Genomic DNA, 20,601 nt, shown 5'->3' with positions numbered 1-20,601 from the left:
AGGTTAGTCATTTTTAGGCCTTTTCATAGACAGAGCTAGGAAGTACTTTTTTAAAAAAGAAAGTACATCATGAGTTTATACTGATACTTGCAATTAAATCATATTGCAGAGTTTTTATTTAACAGTTTAAAATTTTAGTTTTGTTTTTCTCTTATACTGAAACCTTATTATATAGAGACATTATATAATTTCAGAATAATAGCAGTATTATTACTAACAATGTAATTACTGAAAGCAGTTTTAGATTTCTTTCTACTTCTTTTAGTCCTGAGGGATGTATTTCACCAAGGATGTACAGTCAAATTACTGTGTTTTAAGTTACCTAAGTACTTCTCTGTTTGGTTTAATTCAATACACAGTTCAGGTTTGTGTTTCATTTTGATTTTAAAGAATGACTTAAAATTTTTTTTTTTGCTTAAGTTTGTTTTATAATTATGTTTCAGAACTTTATATATAGGACAAGGTACAATCAGAGAAGTCTAGTTTCTGGCCCTCTCCCCTCCACCTTATTCTTTCCTTCCCTTAGGGGGTAGTCTTTTTTTAAAGTTTTTTTGTTTATCCTTCCATTAAAAATTATAAATATAATATAACAATTGTATAAAATGTTTATACAGTATCTGTCTATATTTATATATTCTTTCACTTTCCTTTGATATAGTGTCATACTGTTTGTTTTCTCTACCTTGCTTTTTTCACTGAACAGTATATCCTGGATATTCCATAGTAGCGTTTATAGATATTCCTCAAAAAGATTTCTTTAATTATGGCAGAATATACATAACATAAAATTTACCATTCCAATCTTTTTTGGGTTTTTTTGGCCGCACCGTGCGGCCTGCAGGATCTTAGTTCCCTGACCAGGGATTGAACCCCTTCCCTTGGCAGTGAAAGCACAGCGTCCTAACCACTGGACCACCAGGGAATTCCCCCATCCTAACAATTTTTAAGTGTGCAGTTCAGTGGCATTAAGAACAGTTGCCTTGGTATGTCATCACACTATCCTTCTGCAGCACTTTTTCAGCTTCCAAAACTAAAATTCTGTACCCATTAAACAATAATTTCCCATTCTTCCATTCCCCAGTCCCTGGCAACCACCATTCTTTCTTTCTTTTTTTCTTTCTCTCTGGATTTGACTACTCCAGGGAACTCCCCAGTGGTCCAGTGGTTAGGACTTCGCGCTTTCACTGCTGCGAGCCCAGGTTCAGTCCCTGGTCGCAGAACTAAGATCCCACAAGCTGGGCCGCTTGGCCAAAAACAAAAAGAAATTGACTACTCCAGTACCTCATTTAAGTGGAATCATACAATATTTGTCCTTTTGTGACTGGCTTATTTCACTTAGCATAATGTCTTCAAGATTCATCCACGTTGTAGCACGTGTCAGAATTTCCTTCCTTTTTAAGGCTGAATAATATTTCATTGTATGTATATACAAAACATTTAGTTTAACCATTAATTCATCAGACAGTTGGGTTGCTTCCACTTTTTTGGCTGTTGTGAGTATAGCTGCTATGAATACGGATGTATAAATATCTGTTTCTCTGCTTTAAACTTTTTCTGGGTATACACGCAGAAGTGAAATTTCAGGATAATATGATAATTCTATGTTTAATTTTTTGAGGAACCACCACAGTTTTGCATAGCAGCTGCTCCATTTTACATTTCTACCAACAGTGCACGAGGGTTCCAATATCTCTATATCCTTACCAGTGCTAGTTATTTTCTGGGTTTTTTGTTTGTTTGTTTTGTCTTGGAATAATAGCCATTCTAATGGGTACGAGATTGTCCTCATTTTTTTTTATATAAATTTATTTTATTTATTTATTTTATTTTTGGCTGCATTGGGTCTTTGTTGCTGCACACGGTCTTTCTTTAGTTGTGGCAAGCGGGGGCTACTCTTCATTGTGGTGCGCAGGCTTCTCATTGCAGTGGCTTCTCTTGTTGCAGAGCACGGGCTCTAGGTGCGTGGGCTCAGTAGTTGTGGCTCGCGGGCTCTAGAGCATAGGCTCAGTTAGTGTGGTGCATGGGCTTAGTTACTTCGCGGCATGTGGGATCTTCCCAGACCAGGAATCGAACTCGTGTCCCCTGCATTGGCAGGTGGATTCTTAACCACTGCGCCACCAGGGAAGCCCCTGTCCTCATTTTTTAAATTCAGTTCTTACTGAAGGACATTTGCTTTTGAAAGCAGAGCTTGCTGTTGATGTCCTTATTCATCTTTGTAGGGCCAGCAGCTAACATAGTGCCTAACACATAATAATTGCTAAAGAAATGTTTGAGTGAGTTAATGAACTTTATAAACTGTGTCTTCCGAAGGGGTAGTGGTAGTCATGGTTGTGGTTATAGTGCTGTACCTAAGCACTTAATCTCTTGAAGTTGTAATTGATAAATAGTGATGGGCTTTTTGGCGATGGTAATGGTAATCCTCTTACCAATACCAAAGATACCACTTTCCTGTGAACACTAATATTTTACTTTGCCCTTTTTTGGCAGGAGGTGGGGGGAGTGGAGATCAAAATGACTTGAAGCTTTCAACATTTTGTTTACACTTATAAGTGGGGTAATTAAGAAAAAAAATAAAGCAAACCAACTCTCATCTCTAGACCTCTCATGTTCTTTCTGCCTTAATAGTCTCATCTCCATCTTTGCCTGTCATATTCTAATGGTTGTACTTGATGCATTAATAAGTAGAAAAAAAAGGAGTGGATAATAAAACATTTCGTGTAGTATCATCCTGTTTTAGTTGAAGAAAAAAAAGCATGTTCATGTAGAGTAAGTGATCTGGAGAGATTTTTGCCAAGGCCAACAGTGATTGTTCCTGAATTAGCACAATTTATTTGTGTTTTCTATGTTTTTCATTTAATGTTTGTATCAGTATTTTCTGATTTTTCTGTAAGAAACACATTGTGTTTTCAAAATAGTAAAATTAGTACAGAAACTTTATTTTTAAAAATCTCAGCTGTCCTTTTTTGTCTACCTCCCAGTTGCAGTGTCTAAGACTTGGTATTTATTAAGTGTATTAGATTGAATGACTGAAACTTAAGGAAGAACTTGGTAAATGCCATAAATAGGCATAAAGTGCTAAGAGGATTCAAAAGAGAGAAGGATCATATGTAGAAGAGATAGCTGCAGATCATATTTGAATTAACCTTGAAAGACAGGTGGATTTTCTGTTTGTTTTTAAGAGAATAATATACCCCTTTCTACCAGTAATATTTTGTGGATAGGCTTCTTAGGAAATGAAATTTCTTTGATTATGTTTATTCTTGAAATTCATTGCTTATATCTTTAGAATATATGCATTATCCAGCAGATTTACCTCTCTTATTATCTTTTGTTTAGGTTAATATTAATAAGGTAGTTTTCCCTAAGCAAACAACAATCTAGTGAATTGGATTGAGAAGCCTATTGTGTGACAGGGAAACCAACCAGGAATTAAGAAACTTATAAATTGAAAAATGTACACACAAGTAGTGGAGAGTTAATTGCATTTAGTTATTTCTGACTATAGGAAAAAAATAGCTTTTAAATTTTTAATTGATTTTCTTGTGTGACAAATCACTTTAAAAGAATGCCTTAAAAATACTTTTTTTTTGTTTGTGTGTTTTTTGTTTTTGCGGTACGCGGGCCTGTCACTGTTGTGGCCTCTCCCGTTGCGGAGCACAGGCTCCGGACGCGCAGGCTCGGCGGCCATGGCTCACGGGCCCCAGCCGCTCCGCGGCACGTGGGATCTTCCCGGACCGGGGCACGAACCCGTGTCCCCTGCATCGGCAGGCGGACTCTCAACCACTGCGCCACCAGGGAAGCCCCAAAAATACTTATTTTAAATTAAATTACTAAGTGTGATGGAATTTGGTTTGTGAAGTTTTATCTTTTGAGACAGACCAAAATTTACAACTGTTCATGATATTTGAAAAAAGTTTACTTTCTGAAGAAAAGTCAGATTTTATGGGCAGGGCTTCCCTGGTGGCGCAGTGGTTGAGAGTCCGCCTGCCGATGGAGGGTACGCGGGTTCGTGCCCCGGTCCGGGAAGATCCCGCGTGCCGCGGAGCGCCTGGGCCTGTGAGCCATGGCCGCTGAGCCTGCGCGTCCGGAGCCTGTGCTCCGCAACGGGAGAAGCCACAGCAGTGAGAGGCCCGCGTATCGCAAAAAAAAAAAAAAAAAAAAATTTTATGGGCAGCTCTGGAAACTCCCATTTGACTTAAGAAGATAAATATAGGCCTGTGATAATGTCATCTTTCTGCAAACCAACGCACTGAAAGAATATTGGAAAGTATTTAATATGCTGTCATAAGACATTTAAAAAGATTTGTAAAAGAAAAGCAGATCTGTGGGATTAAAGGTATTTTGTTGCAGACCTAGAATTTTTTTAATATGTATATATAAAGTATAATTCTTAAAGTTTTAGACCTTGTCTCATTAGGAATTTTATTATTACAAAAAGGTTTTTAAAAGGTCTTATTTTTAATCATTTAAAATTATTCTAAAAAGTTGTTTTTTAATAATTTCTCACTCTAATTTGGATCTGAAATAGAATGAATACCATTTTTGAATTTTCAATGCCATTCCACATTTGGTTTCACATTTAGTGAATTTAGTCATAATATTCCCAAACCTAGTAGGGTACAGTTTCTATGGTTATCAGACCCTTTGTAGAGTGACAAAGATTGGAATTCTGATTCTCTTGAGTCAAATTTTGGCCTTTGACTCTGTCCCCTTTTCACACTCCTTGCTAAGCTTAGGCTGTTGCTATGCTTGAGGGCTTGTCAGCTAGAAGGTTCCTATGGTAACAGGAATGGAAATTTCAAAGAAGAAAGAGAATGAGAGCACAAAGGCTTGGTTGATTTGAATCTGAACAAAGAATAGAAGGTTCCATGTCTTGTACCTTCGTTGAAGAAAGCAGAAATTTAATTTTAGAAAGTTACTTTTCAGTTTGTAAACTTTGTATACCCTGGTCTTAATTTAGTGAATAAAATTATTACTGCTTAGGGGAGTACTCAGTAAGAATCTTTTAAAAATTTAATCAGCTAAAGTTCCTTTTTTCTCCTTTATAGAGCTTTGATAGTATTCCTTATCTTAACATATTCTCAACTTTGCAGTATTCAGCCTAGCTCATTTAATTTTGATTTTGCTGAGGTTAAAAATTGTTAGGGTTAAAATCAAGGCAGTTTGCTTATTTGAAAAATATTAATTTTTTTGTTTTTATGTAACAGCTTTATTGAGGTATAATTTGTGTACAATAAATTGCACCCATTTAAAGTGTTCAATTTGATGAGTTTTGACAGATGTATACATCCATGAAACCATCACCACTATCAAGATATAAAACATTTCCATCACCTCAAAAGCTTCCTTGTGTCCCTTTGTAGTCCACCTCCCTGAGTTGGCTCCCTGTTCCAAGCAACCACTGATCTGCTTTCTGTCATCATGGATTAGTTTTCATTTTCTGAGTTTTATATAAATGTAATTAATATAGTATCTACTTTCTTATGTCTGGTTTCTTTCACCCAGCATAGTGATTTAGAGATTCATGCATGTTTTGTTTTGCTTTTTAAAAACACCATTCCAATTGACAATTGACTTTCTCACTTGGGAGTTGAGAATGGGAAATCAGCAGGGTTCCTCATGCCCATCAGATAGGCCTTCTGCGGCTCTATTAATTTGCAACTCTTTCCTAATCTCCTTTTAAAATGTCTTTTACTGGGTTCTGTACTCTTTTTTTTTTTTTTTTTTTTTTTTTTTTTTTGCGGTATGCGGGCCTCTCACTGTTGTGGCCTCTCCCCTTGCGGAGCACAGGCTCCAGACGCGCAGGCTCAGCGGCCATGGCTCACGGGCCCAGCCACTCCATGGCATGTGGGATCTTCCCGGACCGGGGCACGAACCCGCGTCCCCTGCATCGGCAGGCAGACTCTCAACCACTGCGCCACCAGGGAAGCCCTGTACTCTATTTTTAAATTTAATTTAATTTAAAAAAATTTTTTTTAAATTTTTGGCTGCATTGGGTCTTTGTTGCTGCATGCGGGCTTCCTTTACTTGCGGTGAGCGGGGGCTACTCTTCGTTGTGGTGCACGGGCTTCTCATTGCGGTGGCTTCTCTTTGTTGCAGAGCACGGGCTCTAGGCGCGCGGGCTTCAGTAGTTGTGGCACTGAGGCTCCATAGTTGTGACTTGTGGGCTCTAGAGCACAGGCTCAGTGGCACACGGGCTTAGTTGCTCCGCGGCATGTGGGATCTTCCCGGACCAGGGCTCGAACCCGTGTCCCCTGCATTGGCAGATGGATTCTTAACCACTGCACCACCAACGAAGTCCCTATTCTTATTTGTATGTAATAAGACCATTTTACAGAGGAAAAACATGAAATTTACAGAGATTACATAGAACACATTGGTTAAGCTCAAGGCCTCTGGGTAAGAATGCAGAGGTTTAACTCTTGGGGCTGTCTTTGTAGTTATGTGATCTTGGGCAAGCTACGTAACTTTCTGTGTCTCATTGTTTTTCACGTGTATTATAAAATGGGATGACTAATGATAGTACCTACCTTATGGGATTGTTGAGAAGATTAAAAAAGATGTGTGAGGCACTTACAACACTGCCTAGCCTATAGTAAGTGTCAGTAAATGCTAGCTGAGATACAGCACAAGGTACTTACAGCTAACAAGTGGCAGAAGCATAAACTTATAGCTTTAGACTCAGTGCAAGCAGCACAAAATAGTCACTCAAGTCAATTTTATAATTCATGATGGGGCTCACAAATGAAGGTTTTACTAACATAGTAACATCACGATATTGGATATTGCTGAGGACCACGCAAGTTTGAGACTCACTTAAGGCATACATATGCATATATGTGTGATGTATGTACATACATCAAAATAGTGCAGAGAGATTCTTTGTACTGTACCTAGTTTTCCCCCAGTCTTCCTATCTTATATAACTATTATGCAGTATCAAAACCTGGAAGTTAACATTGGTACAATCTATAGCCCTTATCATATTTCACCAGTTTTTACATGTAGTCATTTTTGTGTCTGTGAATGCACATGTACATGTGTGTATATTGTCTTTGCAGTTCTATCACACGTATAAATTTGTGTAGCCATCACTTTGGTTAAGATACAGAACTGTTTTAGTGCCACCGAGGAACTCCCTTGTGCTTCCTTTCTCCCTCCCCCCTTTCCTATTTCCAAGTAACCACTAATTTGTTCTCTAGCCCTATAATTTTGTCAGTTCAAGAATTTATATAAATAGAATCATACAGTATATATAATCTTTTGAGATTGGCTTTTTTTAATTTAGCATAATACCCTTGAGATCCATCCAAGTTGTTGCATGTATCAGTAGTCATTGTTTTCAATTGCTTAGTAGTATTCCATTACATAGATGTTCTGCAATTTGTTTAATCATCCATTGACAGATACTGAGTTTTTTCCAGCTCTTTGCTATTACAAATAAAGCTGTTATGAACATTCCTGTACAGGTTTTTGTGCAGACATAAGTTTTCCTTTTGGGGGGATAAATGCCCAGCAGTGTGATTGCTGGATCATATGATAAGCATATGTTTGGATTTTTAAGAAACTGCTCAGCTATTTTCCATAGCAGGTGTACCATTGTACATTCCCACCAGCAGTATATGAGAGATCTACTTTCTCAGCATTCTTACCACCATTTACTATTCTCACTATTTTTTATTCAGCTTTTATAATATGATGTGGTATCTCATGTGGTTTTAATTTGTATTTCCCTCATGTCTAATGATATTGAACATCTTTTCATACGCCATTCATATATTCTCTTTGATAAAATGTTCATGTCTTTAGTTCATTTTTCAATTGATTTGTTTTTTACTTTTGAGTTTTGAGAGTTCTTTATAAATTCTAGATACAAATCCTTTGTTTGATATGTGGTTTGTAAATAGTTTATCCTGGTCTATAGCTTGCCTTTTCATCCTTTTAACAAGGTCTTTAGGAAAACAGAAGTCTTAAATTTTAATGAAGTTCTATTTACCAATTTCTTTTCCCTCTTACGGACTGTGATTTTGGTGTCATTTCTAAGAACTCTTCAGCCTGGGTCTGGAAGATTCTCTCTCTTTTAAGTTTTATAGCTTTATGTCTTACGTTTAAATCCATGATCAATTTTGAGTTAATTTGTGTAAAGTAAGTTTCATTTTTTTGGCTGTGAATATCCACTAGCTTTAGCACTATTTGTTGAACAGACTATCTATCCTTCCACCATTGAATTGCTTTTGCTTCTTTGTGAAAAATGAGTTTGTTATTCTTGTGTGGATTTATATCTGTGTTCTCTATTCTGTCCTGTTTTATCTTTGTGTCTATTTTACCACCAATACCACAGTGTCTTGATTACTGTTAGCTATATAGTAAGTCTTAAAATTGGAGAGCATGATTTTTCCCACTTTCTTTTTCAAAATTGTTTCAGTTATTCTACTTCTTTTGTTTTTTAAATATAAATTTTAGAATAAGCTTGTCTTTAGCTACTAAAAGCATGCTGGCTTTTGACAGAAATTTCATTAAGTCTAAGGACCATTTGGGGGAAGATTGACACCCTTACATGTTGAGTCTCCAGTCCATGAACAGTGTTGTTATGGATTGACTTGAGTCCCCCTAATAAGCCCTAACCCCCAGTACCTCAGAATGTGACCTTGTTTGGAAATAGCGTCTGGAGTAGTGGAGTACTGAGGTACTTCTACTCCAGTATGACTGGTGTCCTTATAAAAGGGAATTTTGGACACAGGCACACATAGAGGGAAGATATGTGAAGAGGCACAGGGGGAATGCTGTGTGAAGATCGGATTTATGCTGCCACAAGCCAAGGAACTACTAGAAGCTAGGAGAGATACCTGGAACAGATCCTTCCCTAGCACCTTTAGGGGGAGCATGGCTCTGCCAACACCTTGATCTCAGACTTTTAGCTTCCGGAAATGTGAGACAATGAATTTCTGTTGTTTAAGCCACACAGTTTGTGGGACTTTGTTGCAGCAGCCCTAGCAAACCAGTATAACTGTATATCTGTCCATTTATTTGTATCTTCCTTGATTTCATCAGCATTTTATAGTTTTCAGCATACAAGCCCTATACATGTCTTGTTGGACATTTACCCAGGTGTTTCTTTTTTTAAAAATAAATGTGATTATAAATATATTGTTTTAACTTAGTTTCTACATGCTCATTATATATAAAAATGCAATTGTATATAGAAATACAATTTTTTGGTATGTTTTTCTTGTATTCTGCAACCTTGTTGAACTTATTAATTCTAGGACGAATACTTTTTTCTTTAAACTAATTTAAAAGTGTTTTTTGAGATTCCTTGAGATATTCTATGTAGATAGTAATGTCATCTGCAAATAGGGACATTTTTCTTTTTCCAATCTCTACACTTTTTATTTCCTTTTCTTGTTTTTGTTTTTTTTAATATATTTATTTATTTATTTTTGGCTGTGTTGGGTCTTCGTTTCTGTGCGAGGGCTTTCTCTAGTTGTGGCATGCGGGGGCCAGTCTTCATCGCAGTGCGCGGGCCTCTGACTATCGCGGCCTCTCTTGTTGAGGAGCACAGGCTCCAGACGCGCAGGCTCAGTAGTCGTGGCTCACGGGCCTAGTTGCTCCGTGGCATGTGGGATCTTCCCAAACCAGGGCTCGAACCCATGTCCCCAGCATTAGCAGGCAGACTCTCAACCACTGCGCCACCAGGGAAGCCCCTCCTTTTCTTGTTTTATTGTGCTGATAGGACTTCCAGTACTATGCTGAGTAAGAGTGGTGAGAGCAGGCATTCTTCCCTTGTTTCCAATCTTAAAGGTAGGAATCCAGTGTTTCACCACAAAGTATGATGTTAACTGTAGGGTTTTTGTATATGTACTTTATCAAGTTGAGGCAGTTACTTTCTGTATGTACTTTGCTGGAAACTTTTGAAAATCATGAATGCTTTTTCTGCATCATTTGGTATGATCATGTGATTTTTTTCTTTGTTATTAGCCTGTTGATTTGGTAGATTACATTGATTGATTTTTGAATATGGAACCAGCTTTGGATTTCTGGAACAAACCCTACTAGGTTGTGGTATATAATGCTTTTAATATATTTTTGGACTTGATTTGCTACTATTTTGTTAAGGATTTTTGCATTTTGTTCACTGGGGGTATTGATCTGTAGTTTTCTTCCTTTGTATTATCTTTGGCTTTAATATTAAGTAATCCTGACTTCATAGAATTTGTTGGGATTAGTTCTCTGCTATATTCTGGAAGAGATTGTGTAGAATTAGTATTCTTTTAAAATTGTTAGTTAGATTTTACCAGTGAAACCATCTGGCCTGGATATCTTTTTTAGGAGGTTTTAAAATACAGATTCAATTTCTTGAATAGTTAGAAGACTATTCAGATTATCAGTTTCATTTTGGGTGAGTTTTGGTAGTCTGGCTTCTGAGGAATTGGTCCACTTCATCTAGTTTACGTGCATAGAGTTGTTTGTAATATTCCTTATTGTATTTTTAATGTCGGCAGTCTCTAGTGATATCCTCTTTCATTCTTGATATTGGTAAGTTGTGTTCCTTTCTCTCATTCTTTTTTTAATCATTGTTACTAGAAGCCTATCAATTTTACAGATATTTTCAAAGAACCAGCTCTTGGGTTGAGTGATTTTTTTTTTTTTTTTCCTATTGCCCTTCTTTGTTTTCAGTGTCATTGATTTCTATTCTTTATTATTTCCTTCCCTTTGCTTTTGGTTTATTTTGCTCTTTTTGGTTATTATGAATAATGCTACTCTGATATGAACATTCATATACAAATTTTTGCTTGAACATGATTTTAAATTATTTTGGATATATTCCTAGGAGTGGAATTGCTGGATCATGTGGTAATTTTATGTTTAACTTCTTGAGGAGTCACCAAACTGTTTTCTCTAGTGGTTGCCTTATTTTACATTCCCATCAGCAAATGTATGGGGGTTCTGATTTCTTACCAACACTTGTTATTTTCTGTTTTTTAGGTGGGGTTGTGGGTGTGATGTTGTATCTCATTGTGGTTTTGATTTGCGTTTCCTAATGACTAATGACATTGATCATCTTTTCATGTGCTTATTTGGTCATTGCATGACTCCTTTGGAGAAATGTTTGTTCAGGTGTTTTTGCCCATCTAAAAAATTGGGGTTTTTTTTTTGAGTTACAGGAATTCTTTATGTATTCTGGATACTAGACCCTTATCAGATATATGATTTGCAAATATTTTTCACTGTGTGGATTGTCTTGTTCACTCTGCTTCTGATAGTGTCCTTTAATACACAAGAGCTTTTACTTTTGATGAAGTCCAATTTATTTTTTCTTTTGTGCTTGTGTTTTTGGTGTTTAAGAAACCATTGACAAAGCCAGGGTCATGAAGATTTACCCTTATGCTTTCTTCTACAGGTTTCATAGATTTTGCTCTTACATTTAGGCCTTTGATCCATTTTGAGTTAATTTGGATGTGATGTGAGGCAATCAGCCAATTTTATTCTTATGCATGTGAATACTCAGTTGTCTCAGCACCATTTGTTGAAGAGACTATTGGTACCTTTAGGTACCAGGTGGTCTTGGTACCTTTGTGAAAATTAATTGACACACATGTGAAGGTTTATTTCTGTATTCCCAGTTGTATTCCATTGGTCTGTATGTCTAGCATTATGCTGGTACCATACTGTTTTGGTTGCTATATCTTTGTAATAAGTTTTAAAGTGGGAACGTTTTGTTCTTTATTTTCAAGGTTGTTTTGACTGTTCGGAGTTTCTTGCATTCTGTATGAATTTCAGGATCCGCTTCTCCATTTTGGCAAAAAAAGGCCATTGGGAGTTTTGAAGGGACTACATTGAATCTGTAGATCAGTTTATGGAGTATTGCCATTTTAACAACATTAAGTCTTCCAATCCATGAATATGGGAAGTTTTTACGTTTATTAGGTCTTCTTTGATTTCTTTCAACAGTATTTTGTAGTTTTCTGTTTTGCATCACATTGGTTAAATTTATTCCTAAGTACTTATTCTTTTTAATGCTCTTATAAATGGAATTGTTTTTTAATTTCCTCTTCTTTTGGCTTTTTTTGAAGTTTATTTTTAATGTATTTACTACAGTTATATTTCTATCAACTGTAGAAATACAGTTGATTTTTTTTTTCTATATTGACTTTGTATCCAGTGACTCTAAATTTATTTATTTGATGGTTTATAGATTACTTTAGATTTTCTTTGTAACAACCATGTTTTGTTAGTCTGGTTCAATTAGGAGACAGAACCACTCAGTGATTTAAACAAGGGAAGTGTAATATGAATAATTAATAAACTATTAAAGAAGAATAATTATAAGATATATAGAGAGCTCTACAGGGTTCTCTAGGGCTGAGGGACAATCTTAGAAGGGGCCCCCACCCCAAGGCTAAGACCTTAGTTGTACAGGATATAGTTACAGCTCACTAGGTAGCAGAGAACATCACAGGGTTGCTTGGGCCAGAGCTAGTCCACAGTTACCAGGCAAGCAGGATGCAACCCTTCAGGGCATAGGCAACTATTGGGTAAATAGAGAGAGTCAGGGCACTGCTGCAGGCAGGAGGCCTTGAGCCTACAGTGTCTATTTTGGGAGGGCTACAGGAAGGTGTTTACTAGGCTGGGCTGGGACTGTGAGGTTGATGAAGGATCATTCTAGGCACATGGGCATAGATTTCCTCACATTTACACTGCTGACTATGCAGCAGCCCCAACCAACAAGAGAAGCCCCCTTCATCCTGCAGTATTTCTCCAACACTCTATTGAGACAGTTTAAAATCATGTTCAATGTAAAGAAGAAATGATGAAAGGAATCCCATCCATTATCACAGAGCATGTGTTGAAGGGTGAGTTTGGAACAGCGATACAAATTTGGTAACTGGAGCACATGTCATCTGTGTATAATGACAGTTTCTTTCCAGTTCATATACCTTTTATTTCTTCTTTCTTTCTTTCTTTTTTTTTTTCCCTGACAAAGCAAGAGACTTTATTAGGAAGGGGCTCCTGGGTGGAGAACAGCAGGGTAAGGGAACCCAGAAGAACTGCTCTCTGTATTTCTTTCCTTCTAATCCTTTACCTTTTATTTCTTCTTGATGCTCTAGCGAGGACTTCCAATACAGTGTTTAATAGGTGATAACAGGTACTTTTGCCTCATCTTTGATCTCAGGGGACGCTTTCAGTCATTTACTACAAGGTATGAGGTTTGCTATGGTTTGATGTATATGCTTTCTATAGGATTGAGGAAATTCCCTTCTTAGTCTGTTAAGAGTTTTCATAATAAATGGGTGTTGGATTTCATCAAATGCTTTTATTGCCTCTGTTGAATAGATTGTGTGATTTCCTGCCCTTTTTCTGTGAATGCCATTAATTGCATTAACTGATTTTTCAAATGTTAACCAGCATTGTATCCTTGGAACAAAACTTTATTTGGTGTGATATATTATTCTTTTTTATATTGTTCTGGATTAATTTACTAATTTGGGATATGATTTTTACATCTATGGTCATGAAATGTGATTTTCCTTTCTTATATAGTCCCTGTTGGGTTTTGTTATAAAAATTATGCTGGTTTTGTGAGTTGAGAAAGTTTCCTTTTTTGGGGAAGAGTTTGTATATGATTGCTGTAACTTTTTCCTTAAACGTTTGATAAATTTTTTCTAGTGAAACCATCTTGGCTTGGAGTTTTTTTGGGGGGATAGTTTCTAATGGTGGCTTAAATTTCTTCATAAATGTTGATAGAAAACTAGATTTTATATTTCTTCTTTTATGATTTTTGGAAAATTGTGATCTTTTTCCAAGGAATTAGTTCATGTCATCCTAACATGTCGCATTTATTATTTATAGTATCCTCATTATATTTGTAGTAATTTTCTGTCCTTCATTCCTGATATTGGTAATTTGTGGGTTTTTTCCTCTTTTACTAATTATTGCCTTTTTTCTACTTTCTCTAGGTTTGATTGGCCATTCTTTTTCCAGCTTCTTGAGATGGAGCTTACCATTGGTTGTTTTTCAGGCTTTCTTATTTTCTGACATATGCATATCAGGTTATAAATTTCCTCTGAGTATAGCTTTTGCTGACATTTTACTTATTGTCTTTACTACTTAATTCTAAATGTAGATTATACATATATATAAACATTAAAATGTAATATATATAATTATATACAATTTAAATTTCAATTATGATTTCCTTTGTTGATTATGAGTTATTTAGAAGTTTTTTGGTCTAATTTCCAAACAGCCAAACAGTTGGGTATTTTCTAGGGTTCTTTTTGTAATTGATATCTACCTTAATTCCATTTTAGTCATAGAACAGTCTGAATGGTTTTAGTACTAAGAAGTTTTTTGTGGCTTATTTTAGGACTTACAATATGGCCAGTTTTGGTAAAGATTCCATGTGTATGTTAAATAGGTTCCCCTCATTGTTGGGTGCCATGATTATAAATATGTTGTTTAGGTCAAGTTTCTAATTGACTTGTTTAGATTTTCTGTATTCTCATAGAATTTTTGTCTCACTCTTCTTATTGAGAGAAGTGTATCAAACTCACTCTGATTGTGGATTTGTGTATGTCCCATTTTACTTCTGTTTTTTATTAAAATAATTTAAAGCTGTGTTAAGTGGTACATATATGTTTAGATTTACTTTTTAGTCATGGTGAATTGATTCTTTTATTTTGTCTTTAAGAAATGACCTTCTTTATCTCTGGGAACACTCCTTGTCATAAAGTGTAGTCTTGTTTTTGGTTGGTTCTTTCATTGTTTATTGTTTGCCATCTTTTTAGTTTTAACCTATCTTTATCCTTATATTGAAAAACGTGTCTTTGTAAACGGCATAGGGTTTTTTTTGTTTTGTTTTGATTTTATTTGTACCTAGTCAAACAACTTTACTCTTTTACATAGTCTTTAGGCCATTTATATATAATGCAATTAGTGATGTACTTGGGTTAATATCTACTATCTTATTACTTGATTTCAATTTTTCCAAACTGTTTTGTATTCTTTTTTCTCTGCTGTCTTGACTTCTTTTGTATTGTTCTATTTCTCTTTATTACCTTGTTAGTTGTGCATTCTTTTATTGCTTACCCTAGAAATTATATGTACCCTTGACTTATAGTATTATAGTAAAAATAATAACTTCGATCACTCTCCCATTAGTCTTCCTCTGACCCCCATCTTTATCATTTTATTATTACACATATTAATTTACATGTATTTTGTATGTATTTTAAGACATTATTTTCATTTGTTTATTTTTTAAACTTTTCATATTTTTGTCTCTGCATTGGGTTTTTTAAAAAATTATTTTATTTATTTATTTATTTTTGGCTGCGTTGGGTCTTTGTTGCTGCATGTGGGCTTTTTCTAGTTGCAGTGAGCAGGGACCATTCTTCATTGCGGTGCACAGACTTCTCATTGCAGTGCGCGGGCTTCTCATTGCAGTGGCTTCTCTTGTTGCAGAGCATGATCTCTAGGCTCACAGGCTTCAGTAGTTGTGGCTTGCAGACTCCAGAGCGCAGGCTCAGCAGTTGTGGTGCATGGGCTTAGTTGCTCCGCAGCATGTGGGATCTTCCTGGACCAGGGCTCGAACCCATGTCCCCTACATTGGCAGGCGGATTCTTAACCACTGTGCCACCAGGGAAGCCCCCATTATTGTTTGTTTATACAGAGAATATTTATATTTTCCCACATATTCACCTCTTTTGTTGCTTTTAATTCCTTTTGAATTTTCATCTTAGATTATTTTTCTTTTGTCTTCTAGTGCAGGTTTGCTAGTGACTAGTTTTCTCAGTTTTTTGTCTGTCTGAAGATGTCTTTACTTTGCCTTCACTTATAAAGGGTATTTTTGCTGGCCATAGAGTTATGGTGAGCAGTTGTTTTCTCTCAGCTCTTTAAGTAGTCATTCTGTTGTTTTATAGTATTCGAAAGTCCAACAACAGTTGTTCTGTTGAAGGTAAGGTGTCTTTTTTCCCACTGGCTGCTTTTAAGATGTTTTTCTTTGGTTTTCAGCAATTTAAATGAGATATGCTTAGGTGTCTTTTTTTAATTATATTTATTCTTCTGGGGATTTGCAGAACTTTTTGAATCTGTGGGTTGTTGTCTTTAATCAGTTTTGACAAATCCTTGGCCATCATCTTTTAATATATTGCCTCTGCTCATTCCCTCTTTCCTCTTTTGAGGTTTCAGTTATGCATATTTTAGATTTTTTTCATGTGTTTTACGTGTCTGTTATGCTCTTTTCTGTATTTTTCAGTATTTTTTGATCTGTGTGCTTCTGTTTGGATATTTCCTATTGCCTTGTTTTCCATTCTTCCAGTTCTATCTTCTGACATATCTAATAAGTTCTTAATTTCAGCATTTATGTATTGCACTTATAAAATTTCTCTTTGGTTCCTCTTATGATAGATTCCAATTTTCTGGAATTCTTCATCTTTTATTTTCTTGAACATATTTCTTATATACAGTCTTGTCTACTAAGTCCAATAGCTGGGATTACCAAAACACTGTAATTTTTTCTTTTGTTTTTCAGTCATATGGTCCTGTCTCTTGGAATGCCTAGTATTTTTTATTGAGTAGTAGACATTACAAAATATTGGTGAGCTTCTACATGATGTTATATTACTACTCCAGAGAAAGCTCACCCTTTCTTCTGCTTAGCAGATAAATGGGGGCTGATCACCTTAATTCAGTGAGGGACTGAGCTGAGTTGAGGCTGGGTTTCATTTTTCATAGGTCTCTGCCTCCCTGTCATTTGCCCTTGCTACTGAAGTGTAGTCACTCAGGGGCTTCCAGCTGAGAGTGTGGTATGTTCATTTCCCACTTCCCCTGGCAAGACTTGAACCTCTAATTCATGTTTCCTCATACTGATAAAACGTCCAAAATCTCCACTCTGCTTTTCAGAGCTTTCTTCTTAGCTTCCTAGCCTCCTTCCCTGGGTAGCTTCAGAATTTTCAAATATCTTGAAGGGAAAACTGGCTCTTTGTCAGGCCCAATTCTAGGTACTTCCCCTTTTCACCCATCTGTTCCTTTTGTTTCTCATTTTGTCTGTAGTCTTTTTTTTTAATTGGAGCGTAGTTGATTAACAATGTTGTGTTAGTTTCAGGTGTATAGCAAAGTGATTCAGTTATACATATACATGTATTATTTCTAGTCTTGCAAGACTACCAGAGCTCTGCTGGTTTCTTGGTTCTCTAGCACCAGCCTAGGCTTGATTCTCAGCTTCTTGCCTTATACCCAGATTCAACAGATACCTCCTTGGAAAAGTGGCTGCACTTATCAGGCCACCACTCCATGCTTCCGAGCTCTCTAGATTCTTGGTCTGTCTAGTTCTTTTCCTTCACTACTTCTCTAATAGCTTTAAATAGGTATTTTTAAAACTTTCTTTCCTGTATTTTGAAGTTGTTCTTGATGGAAACATTGATTTAACACAAATTACCTGTTCATACTTGGAAGTGATAGTCACATATAGTTCATTGTTATATATCAGTTATCACATCCATTATAGTTAACTTCTTTGACACCAGTTTCTTTAAGAGACTTGGTTTTCTGACTGTGTTGTGTATAGAAGGACTCTGGAAAATGTTTTATATCGATGTAGAAATAAGTTGATTGAGTCTTAATGGAAAGGCCTGGTGGTGAGAACATCTGTTATCAGTTCAAAATCAGCAGTGACTCTGAAACGGTTATATAAACAAGTGGAAAAGATATTTGGTAGTCAAAAGCCTAGATGCACATTTCTTGGGATAATTGATCTATTCCTATGGTTATAATGATGATTTTAGTATGGTTTTATGTTTGGGGCCACTGTTTTTTCTTTTTGTTTCCTTAATATCAGCTTAACATTGTGAGCTCTGTTTACATCATGTGATTTCAGAGTTGAAAGAACTCCCGTTTTTTAAAAAGAATTTTTTTAATGTACAAAGAAAAAGAAAATGTAAGACCAAAGTGAGATCTCTTACTACCTCCCACCCTCAAAATATGTACTACTGTGTATAACTACTTCTCTTCCTCCCCCACCCTTTCCTTTCACTTCTTGTCCTCTCTCTCCTATTGATACACGTCAATTGAAGAAAATATAGAAATTGAAATACATAAAAAGAAGAAAATTTAAATCTCTTGTAATCCTATCACCAAGCACTAATCACACTTCTGAGCGTTTGACACATATCTTTTGTGGATTTTTCTATGTAAAATGCATCATATTGTTGTTAATGGTTCTCAGCCAGGCCTTTTCATTAATATCACCTGTAACAATTAAAATATGTATAGATTCTGGGATACACCTCATACTTAACCAAATCAGAATCTCCAGGGATAGGGCTAAGAGGGTTTCGTTGAAAAAAACAAACTCCCTCCCCTTTAGAAAATTTTAATTGCCTTCAGAAATCTTCTAAAACAGATTAAAAAAAAAAGAATATTGCCGTATTATATGTAGAAAACTTTAACTTGTATGCAACTCTTTATCTAATGATTTGATTTTAACTTTCTCCTAGCCATTCCACCCTATGGTGAATTTGGATTGTTCTCGGGATTTCCGGCCATTTCTTTGTGCACTCTACGCTCCTATTTGTATGGAATACGGACGTGTCACACTTCCCTGCCGTAGGCTCTGTCAACGGGCTTACAGTGAGTGTTCGAAGCTCATGGAGATGTTTGGTGTTCCTTGGCCTGAAGATATGGAATGCAGTAGGTGCGAAAATCATAGATTTTCATGGACCATTACTTATGTTGCAGTATATTTAAAATTATTTGTCTTCTGGTTCATCAGTTTTTAAGAACTTTTTTGAAGTGTGTATATTAGTCATAATTGTGAACAGCAGTTTCATGGCCTCAGAGCTGTTCATTTCCTTAGGAATTTGGAAGCACTAAATGAAAAAGGTGGGAAAAGAAAAACATTCTATGAAGAAATTTTTTAAATAATCAAATTAAGAAAAACATAATCAAGATATTGCTTGTTGATTTCTCTCCCTTACAGATTTTTTCTGGTTATAAAAGTAATGCCATTTATTAAAAAATTAGAAAATATAGAGAATATAATCATTTGTTACCTCATTATTAAATATGTTTAATGATTTTAATGGGACTCAAATATCTTTATGATTTAAATGTGTTAATGACTACAGTAGTCCTGTCAGTTCCGTTTTTGTCATGTATTAATATACCCAGACCCAGAAAATGTCAGATACTTTTCAAATCACTTCCAATATATAGATTGTAAGCATTTCCTAAAGGTTTGAGGATATTTACCAGACAGTGTTATAGATTGGTACGAGAGAACATTATTATTAGTAATAACATATACAGTAGTAATACTGTATTTCTTGTATAATAATGTTGTGCCTTTTGTATTCTTAGAGTTTCAAGGATAAAGAATAAGATGAACACTTATATAACTCTTATTACCTAGCTTTGTCCAATCTTACTATTTTGCAATGTTTGTTTCAGATTTTCCTTTTTTTTTTGGCTGCACCACATGACTTTTGGGATCTTAGATCCCCAACCAGGGATTGAACCCAGGGCCCTGTCAGTGAGAGCACCGAGTCCTAACCACTGGACTGCCAGGGAAGTCCCCAGATTTCTTTTTTTAAGAAATAAAACAGTACAGATAGAGTTGAAGTTTCCTTTCTTAGTACCCACCTTGATTGCATTTCCTTCTTCTCTCCCCAGAGATGAGATAATCATTATGTTGAATTTGTTGTTAATCATTCCTATCTTTGTTTTTATACTCTTACTACATATATACATATCCATAAACAACATTAAATTTTTTTTACATGTATCTGTGTTTATATCTGTAACTGGTTCATTCCTCTTAATTGCTGTATAATGGCCAATTGTATTACCATCCTATAGTTATTTAGCCATCTCCTACTGATGGTCATTTAAGTTACTTCTAGGTTTTTGCTATTATGGGCAGTGCTGCACAGAACACTTTTTTCTCCTTCATGTTTAAAATTAATTTGTTTATCATATGACAGTAGCCCTTGGAGACAGGTGAAAGGCACATGTTGTTACTCTCATTTGACAGATGGAAGAACTTAATAAAACATGTATTAGTTACTTGCAGTCAGTTCACTGGCATTTTGCTTTCTCATATTTGTCTGCTCTATTTCCCACCTATTTAACACACTCTCTTATCTACCCCATCAAACCCTTCATCCACTTTCTCCCCAAAACCTGGTAATATTTATAGTCCCGCTTTCAGAAGTTTGTAGATTTCTTGGTATTTATAACAACAGTTATGAATTACCTGGGCAGGAACCCTATTTTATGTTTTTTGTATCTAACTCCTATTGTTTAGTGGTCTTTTTATTTTAATAGGTTTTATACAAGTATAGAAGTGTCATTATGATCTATGTTTATTTGTTTTGATAGGGTTAAATCTGTTTTATGTCCTCAGTATTGCCTGGGATTGTCTAACTCTTAAATTCTGGCAAACCAATCTTTCATAATAACATTTCATTCTTCCACATCTCTCATATCCTTGTTCCTACTGTACCTGTTTTTCAACTTCATGGACACCCTCAGACTTTTGGGTTCTCCCCCACGCCCCTTATAGCTCCCTTCTTGATCTTACTTATTTTCTTACTTAGGTTA

The 20,601-nt window shown here is 35.8% G+C and overlaps 1 protein-coding gene across 3 annotated transcripts in view; it reads left to right on the top strand.

Annotated features, from left to right (window-relative positions):
* FZD3 (frizzled class receptor 3) overlaps window positions 1–20,601 on the top strand; it is a 103,408-nt gene that overhangs the window by 11,788 nt on the left and 71,019 nt on the right. For all 3 annotated transcript variants that reach the window (XM_019941349.3, XM_019941348.2, XM_073805785.1), the window contains exon 3: window positions 18,498–18,694. In XM_019941349.3, coding sequence (XP_019796908.1) covers window positions 18,498–18,694 — 197 coding nt within the window. The remainder of the gene's footprint in view (window positions 1–18,497; window positions 18,695–20,601) is intronic.

Source organism: Tursiops truncatus, chromosome 6 (genome assembly GCF_011762595.2).
Source record: "Tursiops truncatus isolate mTurTru1 chromosome 6, mTurTru1.mat.Y, whole genome shotgun sequence".
Classification (NCBI taxonomy): Eukaryota; Metazoa; Chordata; class Mammalia; order Artiodactyla; family Delphinidae; genus Tursiops; species Tursiops truncatus.
The sequence above is the reverse complement of the archived record's forward strand: the minus strand, read 5'-3'. Positions and strand labels throughout refer to the sequence as shown.